Raw genomic sequence first — 20,688 nt, forward strand, 5'->3', positions numbered from 1 at the left:
TCTGGTACGGACAAGATTACTGACATGTGGAATTACATCATCAAGGTGCTGCACTCAAGTGGTAAAGCTGCATATCATATTACAAGGCTGGCAACTCCTAAAAGGAATGGAAGGAAAAAGTATTGACCACATTCCGGAGCAACGAAATAAAAATATTGGGCACCACGCCTAATTTCTAATTTAAGGAGGGTTAGCTTGTCGAGCATTTCTTTGAATAACGCTATGCCTAGCTTCTATATTCTGCTGTAATAGGCCTAATATTGCATAAGCTGAAGCCTCAATTTCTCATGCAAGTTCCAGCACCACCACCTAAAGCAATAGACGGGTTCCTTGAGCACGTTCGGGACCTACCACCTACTCCTTGAGAAAAAGTAAGTACTAACTCCAGCAGTCGCTTCAGACAGACCGACGTGGCTTGGTCAAGGCGAAATTACCGACAACCGAGTCACAGCGCACGCCGCCCATAGAACTTGGGCTGGCGCGCGCCCACAGGTCTGGGTAATAACTGTGACAACGACGCTCAGGAATCCTCGAGGGCAAAAAACTTATAAAGCTAGCTGATCAGTCCAACTCAGTAACCACAACTGAGTCTGTGTATTGAACTTGCTGTAGCGTACTTTATATTCCCGTGAAATTGCGCAACAGAGTTCGTAATGTTCGGGCCGAAATGACTTTTCGAGCACGAAAAAGGCATTCTAGACAAAATTCCGAATGATTTTTGGCGCCGGGAGTTGCTTTGGTCGACGGTGCATGACAGCAGGAAAGAAGTTCGGGGGAGGGGGTAACGCTATAGCTCCATAGCCCTCCCCCCTTTCCCGGTGGCTACGCCCCTGCATGTTTTGTATAAATTCCAAAGGCGTCAATTCCAATCGTCACTGTGTGCCACATGCTGTATGTGCGAATAAAAGCGTAGGGGGGGGGGGGGGGGGCTATGGGTGAGCCGACGATGGTCGATCAGTCTTGTGTGCGCAAGGGAGAAAAGCGGGGAGGGAGCGCACCGCCTTCCGTCACGCGTGATGCATCGCGGGGAGTGTAGAGAGGGGGAGGGTGAGCCTTGGCATTTTGTGATCTGTGAATCTGTCATTGCGCAACATTCTTATTTGCCTCGTTTGACGCATTATATACGGTGACCTGTACTTTGGTATGTGGATTTATTGGAGCCTTATACGCATATTGAACGATGTTGTTGCGAGGTCTTGTGTGTACATGCAGTGAACTTTATTTCCAGTGACACATTTTTGCCCCTTTATCAAGCTTTATCCTCACATGTGTATATTTCCTTGAATCTTAGCATTTCTAATGTGTACTTTGCAGAACTCCTGCTTTCTCTGTGTGCTCTCTGTCGCGACTTTAATTTCGGTGCAATTACTCCCGATACACGACTGTGGTGACAGTGGTTCCTGAGTAACACACTGGAACGAAGCACAGCGTCATTGAGATTTTTGCCTGGCCGCTGCATATGTACAAAAATGTAAACCAGGTTCTTGAATCACAAAGTTTTATTAAAATATTTGTCCTCAACTTGTTCATTTCATGGCCTTAACGTTTTTGTTTATATCAGCGGCATGCATTACTTCGCTGCTGTCCAAGTGATAAAGCTCTGAAACTCGTGTGATAAATTTTCTAGTAAATAGACAAAATTCATGGAAGCATTGGTATCGGTTATTTCTGATACGATATTTGTGACTTACGAATATATTCTTTTATGAGAAGAAACATATTTTACCTGTCGTGACAGTGCGTAGCGTTCAATAATTCGTTTACAGCATCTTTGGCAATGGAAATGCAGTTATTATTCATGTATTTAAACCCTCGACAAATTCTATAAGGAGGAGTACGAGCTGAAACGTGAGAACGTCTCACCTCCCCCCCCCCTCCCCCTCTTCGAACGATATTTCTGGCTACGCCACTCATCCGCAGGTGCATTATCCAAGCGAATGTTAGAGAACCACAGCGATGCAACATTGCGCTTAGCCTGATTGAGCCGTGAGTTGTGACCTGCGTTGCTGTTATTCTGCGGTCTCCAGGGTGTGATGTTCACACACTAAGGCAACTGCCACACCCATGCACTCTGGCGCATGTTTCGCCAAGCAAGCACGTGCCTTCTCTGGGCGCGGTGGCCTGGGAAAGTGGGCCGCGCCTGCTCTCCGGCGGGCCTGCATTGCGAAGAATCGTAGCACCCACCATGGCTAGCACAAATGCATATAAGCATTTTCATGCAATAATTATTTCGCTCCACCACAACTGACCACAATTGTTCACATCGAATACGCTTTCGAAGAAATGGGCGGCTGTTTCTTTTTTCTTGTTCCCTGCTGCAACGTACCAGCTCCGGCCATTATTCACGTGCGTGACAGGGCTTAAAGCACAAAGCAAAGAATGCCCCTACCGCCGCTTTCATGGCACTCCCAAGACTCATCAGCAAAATGTGAACGTCTCCTTACGTTTCCTTGTCTTAACTTTCTTTTTTTAGCACAGCCACATCATCTCACAAACACCAGCGAGGAGCATGAATGCCGTCTCATGGTACACCAGTTTATGCTTCTATTCAGCTACTAGCTAGCTACTATTCTAGCTACTATTCAGCGATCCCGGAAAATTGCAATCGTCTGGAAGTGCTGCCGAAAGATATGCGGTAAGAGCTCTCGCATCGCACACTGGGTGCAACGTGCTTTACGGAACCTGAAACAAGCCATTGCATATGTATGTAAAATCGTTTCCAAAGTGAAAGAATGAATGTCTAGCGAGAGAGATGGAAAAGACTGCTTAATAAAAATACAGTTAATTCTAGCATTATCCTGTTTTCTAATCAAGTGGCTGCCACCTTTGCTGGCGTTATATGCGATTGTTGAATAAATGAAGGGTGCCTTTGTGTGCCTCGCTATCAGAGAGTTTCAGGTGAGTAGCGTTCTTTGCAAATGTACTCGTGCATGAAATTATTAAAATATTTAAAGAATTAGCGGAATATACTACTACATATAAGAATGGTGGCCCGCCGTATGCCGATATGCAACAGTGACTAATGAACGCTATAATCCACGAGCCTGCGTTCCATTTCTCCACGTTGCTCATTTCTTACCTTCACACACCGAAGTACAATTGCGCGGACTACTTTTGTCCCAGGCAACGTCTGATGTACTCCAACTCAACCATTCATCCACTAGACTCAATCAACTGCGCCCGTTTTATAGCTGTGATTTCGCGCTTTCGCAGGCGTGATACGAAGATTTTATTTGTACTTACTACAGTCTATACATACCAATACAGATCAAAAAGCCATGCGGATAGCGGGGCCTGGGGACATGGCCTACTTCGGTTCTAACCCTTCTATCACTTCGGCGATATGTAACAACCATTGCTTGTTGCGTTGTTTCCTGTGGCTACAAGGCTTCCATCATGATCGGCCCCGTTCGCCGCGCAGGTCTGCATCGACGGGACACTTTATCTAGCGGTGCGTATGGCGTTCAGTGGGCGCGTAAACACCCACCGCGATGAGCGACACAGATACTCGCATCAGGGAGATTGCTGCGCACGCTGATCGATGCTATGCGGAGTTGCGAGCCTCTCTCCTACCTCTCCTACGGCGCTCTTCACACGCGAAAATGGCAGTACCTAATTTGCGGCCTCCCTCTGCACTTTCGTAAGCCGAGGCCATCTCACTGTTGGGCAATAAAGTGAATTGACTGCGGAATGTGAACAACAAGGCGGCTGTCGTGTTCACTCCGAGTGCCCTTTCCTTTTTTTTTGCGCTTACAGGGCTGCCCACCGGGCGCGTAGATGCGGAAATGAAACCGTCGTGTTCCGAATTAGCGTGAGAGAGACATGCCTGCAGATTCCATGTGGCTGAGGTTTATAGCGGCTTCGTGAAGGACTTCTATAAAACGCCTACCAGTTCAGCTGCTCCCCTTCGGTAAGAATTATCATCCCACACACAAAAAAAGATCCTCACTCTTACGCTGCCGGCGCTCGACGCATATTCAATTCACTTAGCGCGTGAAGTCCGAAGCTGGATAGCATTTAGCGCCAGCGGACAAGGACAGAAGGAAAGCGTGAACACCGCGTCTGAAGTCTGAAAGCAGTTGCCAGCAGTCTTCGCATTCATTGAATGAAACTTTGGTCGGCACTAGAAATGCGTCTTAGCAAGACATCTTCATAAGACTTTAGAGTTTATTAGCATTCATGGGTACGAAAGAAAAACGAAACACTTTTCTGAAGTTCTGTTTGAGCTGTGTACATGTGGTGATTACTAGCTCTCTAAAAATATCGAAGTCAGTGATTAAGCTTTAGAAATTAGTCTTAAAAAAGCTCCTGGCGCATCTACAATAAAGTTTAACGTGTTTGCTAAAGACACTCCTGTATTTGAAATCCTACAACTAAATATAACAGAAGTAACAAAAATATTTGAAAAAATATTCGAACACTGCCAGCTAAGCTCGCTTGAAATTTAAGAGTTTTCGCGAAAATATTACTATTCTCAATAATCACAGCATTACAATTGATATTTTTTTATGTTCGCAACAGTTGTTGTTTACAAAGTCATACACATACGTACAGGACATCAATTTGAAACGCGGCATTGCCGAAGCAGCATTACAACGGCATGCGTAACACATCGTTGTCGCAAGTTGCACCCTTGACACTCTATAAACATAATAATTTTCTTTGCCTTGACTGGCGGCCGCAGCAAGAACAGTTGGAAGACGAAAGCGGAACGCAGAGTTTGTCAATGAAACAACAACATCATTTATCTCCCGTCAGCGCCGCGGAAACATCCTGGGAGCGTTCGCTTAGCTAATGCACGTACTGTTTCCGCCAGCAACAAGAGTATGCTTCCACTGACGCTGTAACAAAATGCTCGCGTAGGTAACTATATGTAAGCTTTCGCATTGCTCGACATTCCTGTAGCACCCAGAGCATAAGCACTCGTCAGTAATAGGTGTATATTTGTAGGCCAGGGCGTGTCCGTCGTTTGCAGTTCGGTGACTATAGGAACAAGCAAGAGAGAGACGGAAAAAAACCATTAGAAATCGCTGGAAAACAACGCATTCACCCTTGCAACGAGCTATGAGTAACGCAGGCTATGACGAAGAGGCTTTAGGAAACACGTGATGGGCCGAATTGGCCCGGTGGCAAACGTTCACAACACGTAAGGCAAAAAAATGAATTCTGCGACGTTTCGAACGCACATGTGCGAGCGCGTCGGCTCCCGTTTCTACAAACCTTTTGGACCAGATTTCTTGCCTCAACCCACAGGAACTGTGCATCAATCGACGCAGTTTACTCCACGGAACAGGCGGCTACCGATGTCTTACCGGTGGGTGGATTTTTCGGACTTTTCCGAGACTTTTCCACCACCCGCCACGTTGGCGCGCAGCTACGCCTAACGAGCCAAACCATACAGGGCGGTCGGGCAGGCGTCGAGCCTAAGCCCAACGCGTCGTCGAGCTAGAAAATGGCCTCCAACCCCAATACCTCGGTTGTAGAAGGCATGGAAATCAATCCGGAGGAAGCGGAGTGCTCAGGCTGGATCGAAGTCGTGAGCGAGAAGAAGAAACTTGCCGAGCGGTGTGATCCTAACGCGCCCACGTCAGCGAAAGGAAGCGGTAATGGCGGCGCCCGCAATGCCGCACCGCAGAAGGTATTGAGACGAGTTGTGGAAGCTTCCAGAATCGTGAACCTTCCTAGGAATCAATTTCAATTAAACATGGCAATCCTTGTCTATAATTCCCTTCACTCAAACATTCCCCAAATAATCTTTAACACTGAACAACTTGCTAATCATAATAATACTCGATTTGCATTAGCTAACAACTTCTTATTACCCAAAATCCGAACTAATTTTGGCAAATTCACTTCTTCGTTCACAGCGATGTCTTACTGGAACTGTATTCCAACGGACATAAAGCTGTCTCCCAGTATAGGCAGCTTTAAAAAGCATTTATTCTCATATTTACTTAACTTGTGAATGCTATAATGTAATTTCACATGTTCTGTTTGCTTCATAATGGGTAAACCATTATATCTCTTTAACATTTCACATTTCACCATTTCACCAACATTTCATCATATCTGTCCACTTGTTTCCTTGTGTCAGTTATTGTTAGAACACTGTCTCATAGGCTACATTTCACTTCCCGTGTTTTGTTTTGTTTTTTAAATCAGTACATGATGAAATTTTGTACAGTGTTATGCCATGCATTCAGTTGATTTGTTTTCATGCATTAATAGATGTTAACAATTCTACCTCTTTGCTGTATTTGCATTAACCTGAATTGTTTTGTTACTTTTATTTGTTCATAACGCCATTTTTTGTACTATATGTTTCGGTTCTTTTGCTGTCATGTGTAATTATTTGTAGACAACTTTAATACTTTGCTGCGTTTGCTGTAACCTAATTTGTTTTGATCTTTCTAGTTAGAACAGGAGGTCCCCTTACAGCCTTGCGCTTTGGGACCTCCTTCTGTATATCTTGTTACTGCGATTTTATTTTCTTGAGTGAATAAAATAAATCTTCTTCTTCTTCTTCTTAAGGCCTCGTGGAGGGCTGGATGTTAAGAAGACGGACCTTATTATTTTCAAGCGTGCGCTTGCCAAGGCGGCTTCTCTAACAACGGAGCAGGTGTTCGACGACACGTTGTGCACGAACCCCTTCAAGAACATTCTCGTGGTTGCCACGCCGTTCGAGGCGAACGCGTGCGCCTACGCCAAGGTTCGGCAGATTTGTATGGCAAGTGTCGTCATAGAAGTGGCGGCCTACGTGGCTGCGTCGGACGACACATGTAAAGGAGTGATCCGCGGAATCAACGTGGACATCAGTGACGCAGAACTGACGGAGATGATCGTCAACCGGAGAAACCCCGGCGCTCTGGGGGTTCGAAGAATCAAGAAGACAACAACATTGATCGTGTTGTTCGACGGACACAAGGTCCCCCTTAACGTCGTATGTGATGGTGTTCGCTACCCTTGTTCCTTGTATCGAAGACAAGTAGACGTTTGTTATGCGTGTGGAGAACTGGGCCACAGGTCCGACGTTTGCCCGAAGGGCGAAGACCAGAAAAAATGCCGCGGATGTGGCATGCTCACACCATCAGAGGATCATCAATGTGATCCCAAGTGCCCCATCTGTGGTGGGGCACACCAAACGGCAGACCGCAAGTGCAAACAGCGCTTCCAGGTGCCATACATCATGCGCCAAAGACGGCGGCGCCGCAGGCGCGCACAGCACGCGCAGCGGGCGGCAGGACCACGCGGCTTCGACACAGCTAGCGGCGGAGAAGCAATGGCGGGAGAGAAACCCTTCTACTCCCCCCACCGCACCATATCGGCATCGAGAGGACGCTGCCGCTCCCTATCCAGAGGGCGATCCAGCAGATCGCGCTCTCGCTCCAGAGGGCGCGACAATAGCAGCAGACGCTCCCTTTCGAGAGGACGATCGGGTTCCAGGGTCCGAATCCAGGAACCAATGTCCTGGGCAGACAAGGCCAGGATGAGCATCTCAAGCGGCAAAAAGGTAACACAGGGCATCTCGCCGGACAATAAAAGAGAGCAATCTGAGATTTTAATGCTTAAGAAGGAAAATGCAGAGCTAAAAGAGGCACTACGAACGCTGAGGGCTGAGTTCGAGCTCTTCCGTAACTCGCGTGAACCCCGCGAAGTAGCCTTACCCATCCCAGTTCAAGCAGAAGGGTCGAATAAGCGCAAAGCTATTTCCCTCCCCCCCCCCCCCGCGACCACGGAAAGAGAGCCAATGCAAACTGACGAGTCCCCCGCTCAGGACCCTAAGCCAGAACCAAACATCCTCGCGTCTTTGAAGGTAATTGAGGAAGCGCTCACGCAGATGAGAGAGGCCTTAGCTATTCAATCTAGCACCGTCGAGCATATGGACAGTAACATCTCCCACCAAACACGTAGAGTTGGCATCCTCGAGTCTAAAATGAAAATGATAGACGCTAGCAAAATCAAAAGCATCTCCACTGGCACCACTGCAAAAGCTAAGAAAGTACAGCAGGATCCCGATAACACGAGTCCCCTGCAGGCTCTGCTAGCTCAATAGAAATCAAAATGGCGGGACAAACCGGAAACCTAATTATCTGGCAGTGGAATTGCGCCATCTTCTTAAGGCGCAAGGCCGCTCTATTGCAGCTCATCAAAGCACAAGCGATAATGCCGCACGTCCTGCTCTTGCAAGAAACACTTAGTGAGAAGGTAAATTTATCGGGCTACCGTTCGGTTAGTCAAAAAGGAGAAAATGGCAGAGGTATCGCCACATTCGTCAGGAAAGACACCTCATTTCAGGAGCACGAAGTCAAAATTTGTAACTCTGATAAGAAATCCGGTCTCGAGGCACAGTTAATTGAAATCATCCCCCACGGAAAAATTCGACGAAACATTTTCATTCTCAACCTGTACAGCCCTCCTTCCGCTCATAAGCATAATCTCCGCTCACTACTAAATAGGGTCGCAACCACTGCGAAATCTCAGCCCTTAATAGTCGCAGGAGATTTCAACGCTCCCCACCCGGCTTGGGGTTATGTAATACGAACAAAGAATGGGGCCAACCTAGTTGCAGCGAGTACAGACCTAAACCTGACACTGGTCTCGGACCCACGTTTCCCCACGAGGCTGGGAAACTCGGTCGCCAGAGACACGACCCCTGATCTCAGCTTCACTAGAAATGCTGTGGCCACGTGGTCCAACTTACAGGAGAACTTGGGGAGCGACCACTACATAATAGAACTTAGGATGGAAATAATAGCAGCTCCTCCCAAAACCTATAAATACACAGACTGGTACCTCTTTAGGAAAATAAGAGGTGAAGATGAGGCAGTATACGACACGTTCAGTGAGCTGCTTGTACAGATACAAATGGATGTCGAGAAGGCCACCAAGGAAATAGTTACGGATTTTGATGCCCCAGGGATGGACGCAAGGTTAGCGCATCTCCAGGAAGCCAAGCGCTCTCTCCTCGAGAGATGCAAGACACAAAGACTCAATCGCAGGCTACGGAAAAAGATCGCGGAGCTCAATAAACTCATTGAGGAGAATTGCTCAGAACTTAATAAACAGCAATGGAGAGACGCCTGCTCGGCAGCGGATGGAAAAATGCGCAAAGGAGGCAAATGGACCCTCTTCAAACATCTCTTAGACGATGGACAATCCAAATGTAATCAGAGACTAGTCATCGACCGATTAATTAATAAGGAAAAAATGGAAGGCATCTCAGAGGCCTCCATATTTCGGAAACTAGCGAACAAATACCTTCCCATTGGCCAAAGCCCAGGTTCTCCCCTCCCTCAGTATGAGGGCGCGCCTGCCCCAGAGCTGGACGTCCCCTTCTCGGAAGCTGAGATCAGGGAAGTGCTGCACAATTTAAACGGAAGGTCTGCCCCAGGCCCCGACGGAGTTACAAACCGGCTCTTAAGAAATTTTGACGACAAAGCAATTCAAGCTTTAGTGAAGGAGATAAATGAGGTATGGGAGGAAGGCGTTGTACCGGAGAGTTGGAAGAAGGCCACAGTGGTCTTAATCGCCAAGCCAGGTAAATCACCCAGCTTGGAGAACCTCCGTCCCATCTCCGTTACTTCTTGCATTAGCAAAGTAGTGGGACATGCAGTGCATAACAGGATATCGGGACATATTGAGCGCAAGGAACTATTCCCGTACAATATGGTTGGTTTCAGGCCCTTGCTTTCAACGCAGGATGTCCTACTCCTGCTCAAAACACAGATAATCGACTCTCAAAGCAAAGATGTAAAAGGCGTCCTCGAACTGGATCTATCCAAGGCATTCGATATAATTGCACATGACTATATCCTTCAGGAGATATCGGCCTTGAACTTAGGAGTTAAATTCTTCTCCTTCGTTGCATCCTTCCTCGAGAGCAGGACGGCGGCCATAAAGTTGAGGCAATCAGTCTCGCAATACTTCACACTCGGAAACAGGGGTACTCCCCAAGGGGCAGTTATCTCACCCCTTCTGTTTAATATAGCAATGCGCAAGTTGTCGGAAAGCCTTGCAGAAATTCCTTACGTGGGTCATGCATTATATGCTGACGATATTACAATCTGGTGTCCTGGAGGATCAGAGGCTACGGTCGAACAAGCTCTACAGGAGGCTCTGGATGTTACAGGTCTAGGGGTTTAGAGGTGCTAGGGGACTCACCCCACTCGATCAGGTGCCAATTAGCGTTCGTACCAGAGATGGGCACACCAACCCGAGAGTAGACTCTATCAAAATACTAGGGCTTTCAATAAACTCAAAGGGATGCAACGCTAAGATTATAGCCCAACTCACCACGAAAACTGAAAACATTATTAGATTAATCATGAGAGTATACAACAAGAAAGGTGGCATGGGCGAGGATATACTCCTTAGGGCTCACCATGCTTTCCTCATCAGCCATGTCATTTACATAGTCGCAGCCCTCAATTGGACGAAAACAGAAATGGATAAATTAGACACGCTTATGCGCGAAAGTATCAAAAAGGTGATCGACGTGCCAATCACGGCTAGCACAGAGAAACTCATGACATTGGGAGTACACAAGACAACTTCGCAATTAATAGAAGCACAAAGATCAGCACAAATTATTAGATTATCAAACTCCAAAGCAGGCAGAGGACTTCTGGATGCGGGAGGCCTCCGTCCTAGCTTCAATCAGGAAAATATCACGCAACTTGATGTTAAGACAAGGAACTCCTTTATTCTAGACGCTTTTCCAAGAAATGTCCAGCCCCAACACAATAAAGGTCGAAGGTTAGCGAGGGCTAGAACTTTCTTAAAAACATATCCGGAACGGAGACCTTTGTTGACGCGGCGCGACACGCCAGTGCCAACAAGTTCTCCGTAGCCATAGTCAATGACAGGGGAGAACTCCTCTCGGCAGCCTCGCTGAAAACCTCCTCGGTCGATGTGTTGGAACAGGCTGCTATAGCTCTCGGATTACTGGACTCAAAACTCACTACGGTGTACACGGACTCCCGAGCAGCCGTTAGAGCGTTCGCATCGGGATTGATAGCCAAAGAAGCAGCCAGGATTCTAAACGGCAAACACCCCTCTGACGTTGTTCACCACATAGTCTGGTTCCCAGCTCATATGGGACCAGACGTATTACCGGGTCACCTGAACCCTAATGAGATAGCCCACGACCGTGCGCGAGGTTTCGTATGCCGCGACGGGATGGTGTCTCGCGTGAGTTCGGGAGAGCTCGTCCACAGTGATCCTTTCATGAAATCACCTCTCATTAAAGAGGGAATAGGCAGAGTTTTCCTTTCCCCCATCATAAGCTTAACAGGCCACAAGCTAGCACGCATCGCATGCTCCAGACGGGGTCCTACCCTCTAGGGGCTTTTTGACCAAGCTCCACCCGGACATCGATCCACTCTGCCCAGATTGCGGCACTGAATTTAGCTCATTATATCACATGCTCTGGCAGTGCCCTGTGTTACAGGATTTTAATACAGAAGAAGACTGGACGAAGGCCATCACAGACCCGAGACAGGACGTCCAGCTCCTGGCTGTCCAGAGGGCCCGTGAACGAGCGGAGAGGCATGGCCTCTCTGTTCCGACATGAGACTAGCCAGCGGCTGGGTAGGGACCTGCAGGACCCCTCAGCTCCTCAGGACCCCTGCACAACGAATCACTCCAGTGGTCCGCGCGTGCACTCATCCCTCCGCGTGCATCGGACCATCCCGGCGGCGGCTGAAATCATCGAGAGGAGGTTGCGCTCAAAACGTTCCCCGTGGGCGCAGCCTTGATTCCTGCCATCCAGACCACTTGGACGTCCAGTGTACAGCCTCCCACACTGGTCTGCCCCTTCTGCACTGCCCCATTCAAATAGGCAACAGTGTACCACCTCCCGGGGACCTGTCGTGCCTTCACGAGGCCTGAACCCGCCATCTACTAAGCCTTGGCTACCACCTAGGCCAACCACATGACCCAACGCTCCTGCAATTAATCTAGGAAACCGGCCTACATCTTCTTATTTATTTGATGCCGCAGGGCGTACTGGCCCCAATAATAAAGAAGAGGCGCGCGTTCTCTTTCAACCAGCGAAGACAGCGCTTTTCACAAGAGCGGTTTAGAGCATTCCGAAATCACCAGCTGAAGATGCCGTAAGTAAGTGAACAGACGGGCCTGCAAGACTGCTGTAGATGGAGGTGCACCTTGCTCATTTGTTTTAGATTGGTTGCCTTTTCTCTTCAGCACTCTGCGCAGCACCGGACACGAAAAGCCAAACAATCGTTCGCTCTCACCCATCACTAAACCACGTAACCTCGCGCTTTGAGTGTGCAGCATCTTTCGTATTGCCTCGGTGTCAAGGATTGTTCCATTGGTGTCCGCTGTAGCAAATTAAATGCTCTTGACGATGCCACCAGTTTATGTGGTCACGCAACAACTTCAAGAACCCCATCGTTCACGCACCGAGAAAGCACAGCAGCGTTAATCTGTGCTAAGTGCTACATACCGCAACGAGAAGTCACGCAATCGTCCCTTCTCACCGAGCGGTCAACTATACTCGAGAGAGAACGCACGAGAGAGAACGCACATGGGAATTGCGCCGAGGTCATATGGCCCTCTCGTTCTCCAATCGGTGACGTCATTCTGTCTGATTCCCTGAGGTGCAGAAAAGTGCCTTGGTCGCTAAAATCTTTAAAATGTTTGGAGTGTAATAGCAAACATCTGGAGCTGCATTCGTTGTTTCACGCCGCAACCATTTCCGCAGCTCTTATCGGAGAGCAAAGAACGCATGTGCCAACAGAAGAACGAATGCCAGAGAGCGTTTGTACAATTGCATAGCACTGTTATCAAGCGTTTTGTCAATGAATGACCTCCGTTTATTTGCTTAAAAGCAACTAGCACATAGACACAAGGACGATAATTTAGGTACGCTAGTTTTCAACAAGAAATAATAAGAAAGCAAGAATCAGAAATATACTTGTCTGTGCATTCTTTTTCTGCCGCGTCCAATTAGCGATTCTTTATTCTTTGCCAGAAGTTAGGAGTTTCTATTTGGCCTTTTATTTGACATGGGCAGAGCGTTACATGCCATGCCCTACCCATTTTTTTCTTGATTTCAACTAGAATGTCATTAACTCGCATTTGTTCCCTCACCCAATCTGCTCTCTTATTATCCCTTTAACGTTACACCCATAATTTTTCTTTCCATAGCTCGAGGTCGACGCAATGAGCTATAGAAAGAAGAATTATGGGTGTAACGTTAAGGGGATAAGAAGAGAGCAGATTTGGTGACGGAACAAACGCGAGTTAATGATATCTTAGTTGAAATCAAGAAAAAGAAATGGGCATGGGAAGGGCATGTAATTAGGAGGGAAGATAACCGATGGTAATTAAGGGTTGCGGACTTGATTCCAAGAGAAGGGTAGCGTAGCGGGGGTCGGAAGAAAGTTGAGTGGACAGATGGGATTAAGAAGTTTGCAGGGACAACATGGCCACAATCAGCACACGACTGGAGTAGTTGGAAAAATATGGGAGAGGCCTTTGCTCTGCAGTGGTTGTAGCCAGGCTGATGATGATGATTTGGCCTTCTGTGCCAGCCAGCACCTATAAACCCAAGTATTCGCGTATGTTCATCTCCTGAAGTATTTGTTCATGTAGGTGTTAGAATGTGATGGATTTCGAAGAAAGTCCTGTCTTGAATATTTATAAATAGTTGACTTCCCCCTCAAAACAGGATCAATACCGGTAATTTTCAACGCCTGAATGTCCCAGAGAGACGTTCCTTTGGTAGCTTCGCCTGAGGGCATCAGATATGGATTACCGGAATTGTGGGAACCGTAACACCATGATAACTAACCGCCGTATTCACAAACGCTCCTTTCCTTACTCGTAAAGGTGGCCTTCCGTAAGGAAAACTTAAGTTAAAGTGTGAGGAAAGGCTAATGCGCCCTTCAAAGACCCACCTTAGGACATTTTAAGGCCACCTTCCGAAAGGCGCCCTTATCTGAATAAGTGTGTGACATGGGAGCGAGGCTATGCACATTTTTACGCTTTAATCTTCTGTGCATATACGTAAAATTTATTCCTGCAATAAAATACTAATAAAACTGAGCCCCAGCACTCCGACAAGCAACCACCGCCAACTTTAGGCAGAAAGTTTACCCGTTGTTGACTCAACTTTGTTTTCGGCTCGCCACTATGCAGCGTTGCCGGCGTGCCGTCACAACAACATGCTTAAGCATGCTTGCAGCTTTTCACGTTGTCCCTTCTTTGTGTGTGTTTACTTCGCGAACCCGGTCGGTGCTTTTTATTGTTTGGACTTTTTATTTTTGTGTTTTTCTTTCTTCTGTTGTCTACTTTTGTGTATTAATAATTTCTTAAGAAGAAAAATTGTAATGGAGGGAAAAAAAAGAATAAATTTTAGCGAGGAGGAGCGAAGCGTGCTTATCGATCTGGTAAGCAAGTACAAGGACCTCGTCGAAAACAAACGGACGGACGGGGTGTCCTTGGACAAAAAAAAGAAGACGTGGAAGCAGATCACGAACGAATATAACTGCCGGCCCAATGTTCGATTTCGCACCGAACCACAACTGCGCAAATGTTGGGATAATTTAAAAGAAAAGTGGAGGAAAGGGAAGGCCGACGACATGAAGGAAGTGTTTACTACAGGTGAGCTCGTGTTCTCTCTGTTCCGTTTTCGCTATCGCTACTTTTGCTTGAGTAAAGCTACACTTTGCTGATAGTGAGGCTCCTTGATGTATGCCTATAGCGGCTTAGCCGCGTCAGCTCCGTCGCCGTGCCAGAATAAGTTGCTTCGGTGAAATATGGCATGTGATTGTTCGCACCTTGCTTCGAGACTTTTAATTTCTATTGTTGTAGATGTCGCGCTCTCGAACGCAAGCACGCACTTTTATAGCGTTCTCGCGTGGCCGTGGCTTAACGGCGTGTACCAAGCGCGTGTTTACATAAACGCGAGCTCGAGTCCACACTGGCCGTCGCCAAATTAGCTGCTGCCCGTAGACGGCGACAAGTCCACTGCCATTCACGCAAATATCGCAAAAGTAATGATTAAAGCATGTTCACGCTTAGCACGACGCTAGCCGTGTGCAGTTAATTCAGAAATGATTGGCGTATAAGCAACGTCGTGGTGTCTTTTCAGGAGGTGGCAGCGTGCCAGCGAGCCAACTGACCGACGAGTTGGAGCGAGTTGGAGCTGCCGCATCGCATATGTCGACGCGGGTGCACAACCCGTTCGACAGCGACCGTGGGCGCCACGTCTTTACTGTTGGATCGCAAGTCACCCCGAGTGTCGTCTCGCTGCTCCAACCGATGCAAGTGGAGTCGCTGGAACCGCCCGATGGTATGCGAATTGCGAAGGCAGCTTTTTGGAAGCAAGTGGTTGATCGTACTGGGCGAGCACAGATGAGCAAAGGAGTTGCACCAAAATCTCTCATTCAGAGAGGAAACCCTGTAAACATTCACTGCTTGCACATTTATTGTTTACATTTAGCCAAACAAGTGGCTCACAACACTTGTATGTGCACTGTCCAAACATTTGACGTGTTGACAATGATTGCTCCCTGCTGGTAGCTTCTGTTCATTAGTACAGTGAAAATCACCAGGCTTGTACTTGAAATGCACATAAGTCTGCCACTAGTACAGTGTATGTGCTACTTGCTCTGCACTGTGCAAGTCCCCGAAGAAAACAGAGCTGTGACTAGTTGCAGGGCTTCATACATCGAGGCACTGCATTCGAGTCAACAAATGGGTGCACTGTTGTGGGCAGCAGTGCCCTGCGCAAAACAGTATCAATGCTACCAGCCAACCTTGCCTATCACATAGCTAGCAAAAGAGCCAGCTTTTAAGAAACCCCAGGAGTATGCCTCCATTCCTGCTGTGTGCTTTAAAGATTTCAACAGGGGTAGACAGTGAACTGCTTCCACTGATTGCTATTGTGCGAGTAAAAATCCAAAAGGAGAAAAATCCAGCTAAACTAGGTGGGCTGTAACATTAATAATTTATTGCATTTCATGAAGCACATACATATTCATTATTTCAGCCCAGTCCTTGATATTGTATAGTATACAAGGTATAGTGTCGCAAGTGCTTGTAGTTGCTCACTCGGATAAGTGGAAGCAAAATTTGTATTCAAACGAGTCAGTCTTCATGCATATTGTTATCATAAGTTGTGTTCAAAGCTAACAGTTGCAAATGTCTTCGCAGAAAACATGTATCAGTGGGATTCGCCGGCAAGCCCTGTTGATGACAGCTGCCAGGACACACAAAATAGAGCAGTCACAGCTGAGATGTCAGCAGGACCAGTCGACCCGCAGCCAGTTGCCCCGCAGCCAGCTGCCCCGCAGCTGCCTTCCCCATTACCGGCTGCACCGTCAGAGGCTACCCCGCAAGGCTCGATTTCTGTTGTACAACGCAGAATGTTTGCAACGAAAAGGGCAGCCCTTGAAGAAGAGCTTAGTGCCCGCATTCAAGGTGTTGAAGAGGACAGGAAGCGGAAGAAGCGGGAGCACGTACTAAAGATGAAACTAATGCGTGCGGAACATGCGCTTCACATGAAGCAATCGAAGCAGCTACACGAGCTGGAGTGTGCGACCAGGAAAGCCAAGCTCGAGCTCCTCCAGCTGAAAATAGCTGCAGTGAAAAAAGGCAGTGAATAAAATGGGACAAAATGTTTTATTTTGAATATGCATTGTGCTTTGCTCTGGAACATTTTAGGAGAAATATTGCTGAATAAGACGTGCTCGTGTCCTGAAGCCACTCGCTGAGTCAACGGGCTGTGGTCCTTGAGCTTGTGAAGCTGGGGAGGGTTGCTGAACGTTGCATGGGTCAGGAGGCAGTTCATCACTTTGGCGGTTCCGGCCAAAGTTGTGCAGAGCTGCACACGCCGTGATGACAATGGCAGATGTTTTTGTATGGTATGGTATGAAGAACTTTATTTAGGTCCTGAGGGATCAGTCTGGGACTGATGCGGGCCACTCCCACGTCGGTACAGAGAGGCCGAGCCCCTCTGCTATCACACGGGCCCTCTGGACAGCCCTGAGCTGGTCCGCCAGCACTTCACTGTGCAGCATTCGCTGCCACCACTGTTCACCTCGAGAACCATCACCCGCCAACGCCAAGCAGCGCCACAGCATGTGTTGTAAATCGAGCAAACCCCCACACTTACTACAATAGACTGAAACCCCGCAGTCCGGATTAATTTTATTCATGATGACAAGGTTAGGGTACGTCCGTGTCTGCAGAAGCCTTAATGTAACCGCCTGCGGCCTATTTAATTTAGGATGTGGCAACGGGAATTCCCTGCGCCCTAAGTAATAGTGCTTGGTGATTTCGTTGTAGGTTAACAGTTGGTCCCTGTACTCAGGAGCGGGAGATCCAGCCCCTTCAGGGAGTACACGGCACACTAATCCTCGTGCCTCCCTGTGCGCCACCTCGTTGAGGTTACGCGGGGCTCCCTCCACTGTCCCCATGTGCGCCGGGAACCAAGTAACGGTATGCGAAGTGATATCCCTACCCTGCAGCAGTCTGTTAGCCGGTTCCGCAACAAGTCCTCTCGAGAAGGCTGTAATCGCAGATCGCGAGTCGCTAAACACCAAAACTCTTCTAGAATCAATTAGTGCTAGAGCAATAGCCACCTGTTCAGCAACCCCCGGATCTTTGGTATAAATGGAAGCAGCATTTCTAACGCTCCCTTTGCCATCTACTACCACCACCGAATAAGCATTTTTACCATTAATCCATGCGGCGTCAACAAACGCAGACTCCTCCTCCTGATCCTTTGCCTCTCGCAACAAAGCCCTAGCTCTCGCGACCCGCCTCCCTACATTGTGCACGGGGTGCACATTCCGCGGAAATGGACGAACCATGATATTTGCCCTAAGGTTCACGTTCAACTCGTGTAGGGTGGCTGTGTCGCCCTATCGTGCGACACAGCCACCGATTCTTCAACTGACTCTAATATATACCTACCCGGTGGTGTACCTAGCAACCGCTCCCTCTGTGCGGCACGTTGAGCCTCAGATGTTTTTGTTTCTATTTGTAATTTCATGTCAAGGCATGGGAATCTTCTTTTGCAGATGCCGAAAGCCCTTTCGACGGTGTTCCGTGTCCGGATTTGAGACTTGTTATACCTGAATAAAAAGATGTTGCATATTTTCGTGTATTGCTCTATGTTACTGTGATCGTGCAGTCATACACACCTGTGCTCTGGGCTGTCTGTGCTTCCAGGATTTTTTATTGGTGTCATGAGGTATGGTCGGCAAGCATACCCCATGTCTCCAAGGAGTACGCCAGGTATAGTCCCCTCTTCATATCGAGCTCTTGCACTGCTGTTGTCAAAAATTCTGCTGTCGTGTGCCGAGCCCGGCCAGCTTGCAACCAAATCAAAGAATTCAAGTTGAGGTCCTGTGATAGCCTGCAAACACGCCAAAAAAAGAATGAACTTTATTTTTTTTCAACTGCTCTTTATTACCTGCAGATAAATTTTCAAGTTTATATGAAGAGTACCAGCATTGTCCTTGTTACAATAGCGGTCAAGTGCGTCCTAAAAAAGTCTCCTATTTTAACATTAATGGATTACTATAAATTTATGTTGGAGAAAATTGAGTGAAGCAGATGTTTAGCTTTATGGAACTCGCAACCTGATACACTCGCGAAGTCACGCACATTTTTGTTTATTCCCTGCTGCGTTTATTACCATTGTAATGGGAGGCCGACGTAGGTCAAAAAGCACAACAACGGTAACCACTACCATAGAGGAAATGCAGCTTTGACAAGCAGTAGCAACGGCAGCGCATTACTGTATTGGCCGTATTTCTGTCTGGAAGAATCTTTAGCGCAAGTCTCGTTGAGTAAACGGGAAAAAAAGCGACAGAGACACGTTTTTTACGCAACTCTGGGTGAGTAAATAGAAAAAAAATGAGAGAGAGACATTCTCGTCTTGGCCTCTTGTTTTTTTTTCTTTTTGCTCTGTTAGCTCAACCTGAATTGAGCTAAAAACAAGACAAGCCCATGCTGTAAACACTTCTAAAAACTAAGATATTTGAAGAAGTGCCTCTGTCTGCCGCATAAAAGAGCGCGTATTTCACTTACCTGTACATTGAATGAGAAATATCCCGTCCTGTTTCTGAATACTTCGGCGTCGTTTCCGCCTGGACTTTTGATCCGCACGTGGGTGCAATCAATACAACCAGTTACCCTGGGAAACTTCGCCTTCTTATAAAACTGGTGCATGACTTCATGCATTTTCCCCGTGTCGGGGAACTTGACAAGCGCAGGGAACAGTGTTCCGGCAATCATTGTAGACACCCGCGTGACAACACGGGAAACAGTTGGCTGCGACACGTTAACCAGGTCTCCTGACACAACCTGAAAAGTTCCCGCGCCGTAAAAACGAAGTGTCACGAGCAGTTGCAACAGCGGCGGCACAGGGCAACCACGTCCGTCCGTGTTCTGATGCAGCGGCAACATGGACAGCAGCTCGAGCACAGCTGCCTTGGAGAAACGGTATCTCGCTAAAAACTCCTGATCATTGAACACCTCCATGGGATTCTGGCGATCCCTAAGGTTCCGCTGCAATGGCTGCACAAAACTGTAGGCTTGGTTGTCCTCGATTTCTTCCGCACGGTTCACAAAATCGATGAACTCGCTGAAGCTGTCGTCGTAGCGCGCCGCCATGTTGGAATGGATAAGGAGCCGTTAAGGCACCTCAGATGCTACCTTAAGGAGGCTCCCCCGTCGCGAACTTAAGTTGGACTTAAGGGGGCCGCTGAGGGCAAGGTCTGTTCTTGAAACGCGTTAAGGAGCCGAAAAGGTAAGGAACACTAAAGATAAGGGTGAGGTTGGTTTGTGAATACGGCGGTAAGTGTTTTCTGAAACCGACTTCATTTTAATATGGAAACCTATGCCTAGAAAAATTACTTAGGTAATACGAAATTTTTCAGATAAAGTTTGTTTTAGAGCGCAGCTTTTATGCGCCCGTTCCTACGGCGAGCGTCAGCATCTCTCGGCGTCCTCGGTGTAAACGAGTGAACGAGAGCAGCGAAGAATCAAAGAGCGAAGGCTAAGCCCAGCGGAAAATGAACGATGGCGTTACCGAAGAGACTGCCAGCTTGACAGTGGAGGAGCAGGGTGCAATGAGACCAAGATGCAGAAATCACAGGATGAGGGTGTGGCGACAGCGTAAACAAGAAAAGCGCAGTGCCACACAAGACGGACTCTGCGGCGACGATGGCTGCGAGATGGCGCCAGAGTAGCGTGCGTCGGCTGTTCACCGATGACGCCCCCGATACCATATATGGAAACAAAGCGCTGCATGAGCGGATGTCCGTCAGCGGTGGCTGCTATGAATTCCGCCCACGCGTCGCCCATGCGCTGCCTCTCGCGATCTCTCGATTAGCGAGGCAATCGCGCCACGCATCGCGCCCTTTGCAGCGTGACGCGGGAGACAAATTTTACGCCCCAGCCAATATACGACGAAATTAAAATATGTATAGAGCTGCGCTCAAATTTTGCATTACGAAGTACCTTAATCGTCGGTGGATATTTTCATATGAATTAGGCAAATGGAAGGCTAGGTTATTTCATGTGCAAACAGAGGGTGGTGCGGCATCACGACATAACACCTACCGTGGCGTACCACAAGGTGTACTCTTGCGGTCCACGCTATTTAACCTTGTGCTCATTGACCTTGTTCATTTTCTTCCGCAATCC

At 47.8% G+C, this 20,688-nt stretch overlaps 2 protein-coding genes across 2 annotated transcripts; one reads left to right on the forward strand and one right to left on the reverse strand.

Annotated features, from left to right (window-relative positions):
• Positions 1-14,506: 14,506 nt before the first annotated feature.
• Positions 14,507-16,660, forward strand: LOC135911053 (uncharacterized). Its single transcript, XM_065443142.2, has 3 exons — positions 14,507-14,628; positions 15,119-15,319; positions 16,183-16,660. Exons 1-3 carry the CDS (start codon positions 14,607-14,609, stop codon positions 16,632-16,634), a joined length of 675 nt encoding a protein of 224 aa, XP_065299214.2. The 5' UTR covers positions 14,507-14,606; the 3' UTR covers positions 16,635-16,660.
• Positions 16,661-18,166: 1,506 nt separating this feature from the next.
• LOC135911054 (putative nuclease HARBI1) lies at positions 18,167-19,653 on the reverse strand. The gene is made up of 2 exons (XM_065443143.2): positions 19,069-19,653; positions 18,167-18,391 (listed from the first exon to the last, which is right to left on the reverse strand). The coding sequence occupies exons 1-2, from the start codon at positions 19,651-19,653 to the stop codon at positions 18,167-18,169; spliced, it is 810 nt and encodes a 269-aa protein (XP_065299215.2).
• Between the last annotated feature and the right edge of the window lie 1,035 nt (positions 19,654-20,688).

The sequence above is a fragment of the Dermacentor albipictus genome, chromosome 1 (genome assembly GCF_038994185.2).
Source record: "Dermacentor albipictus isolate Rhodes 1998 colony chromosome 1, USDA_Dalb.pri_finalv2, whole genome shotgun sequence".
Classification (NCBI taxonomy): Eukaryota; Metazoa; Arthropoda; class Arachnida; order Ixodida; family Ixodidae; genus Dermacentor; species Dermacentor albipictus.

Coding starts and splice junctions, on each gene's coding strand:
- LOC135911054 (XM_065443143.2), bottom strand. CDS start 19,653: ATGGCGGCGCGCTACGACGACAGCTTCAGCGAGTTCATCGATTTTGTG. Junction 18,392..19,068: donor ATTTCTCATTCAATGTACAG/GTAAGTGAAATA, acceptor GCGTGTTTGCAG/GCTATCACAGGACCTCAACT.
- LOC135911053 (XM_065443142.2), top strand. CDS start 14,607: ATGAAGGAAGTGTTTACTACAG. Junction 14,629..15,118: donor GAAGGAAGTGTTTACTACAG/GTGAGCTCGTGT, acceptor GTGTCTTTTCAG/GAGGTGGCAGCGTGCCAGCG. Junction 15,320..16,182: donor GTCGCTGGAACCGCCCGATG/GTATGCGAATTG, acceptor ATGTCTTCGCAG/AAAACATGTATCAGTGGGAT.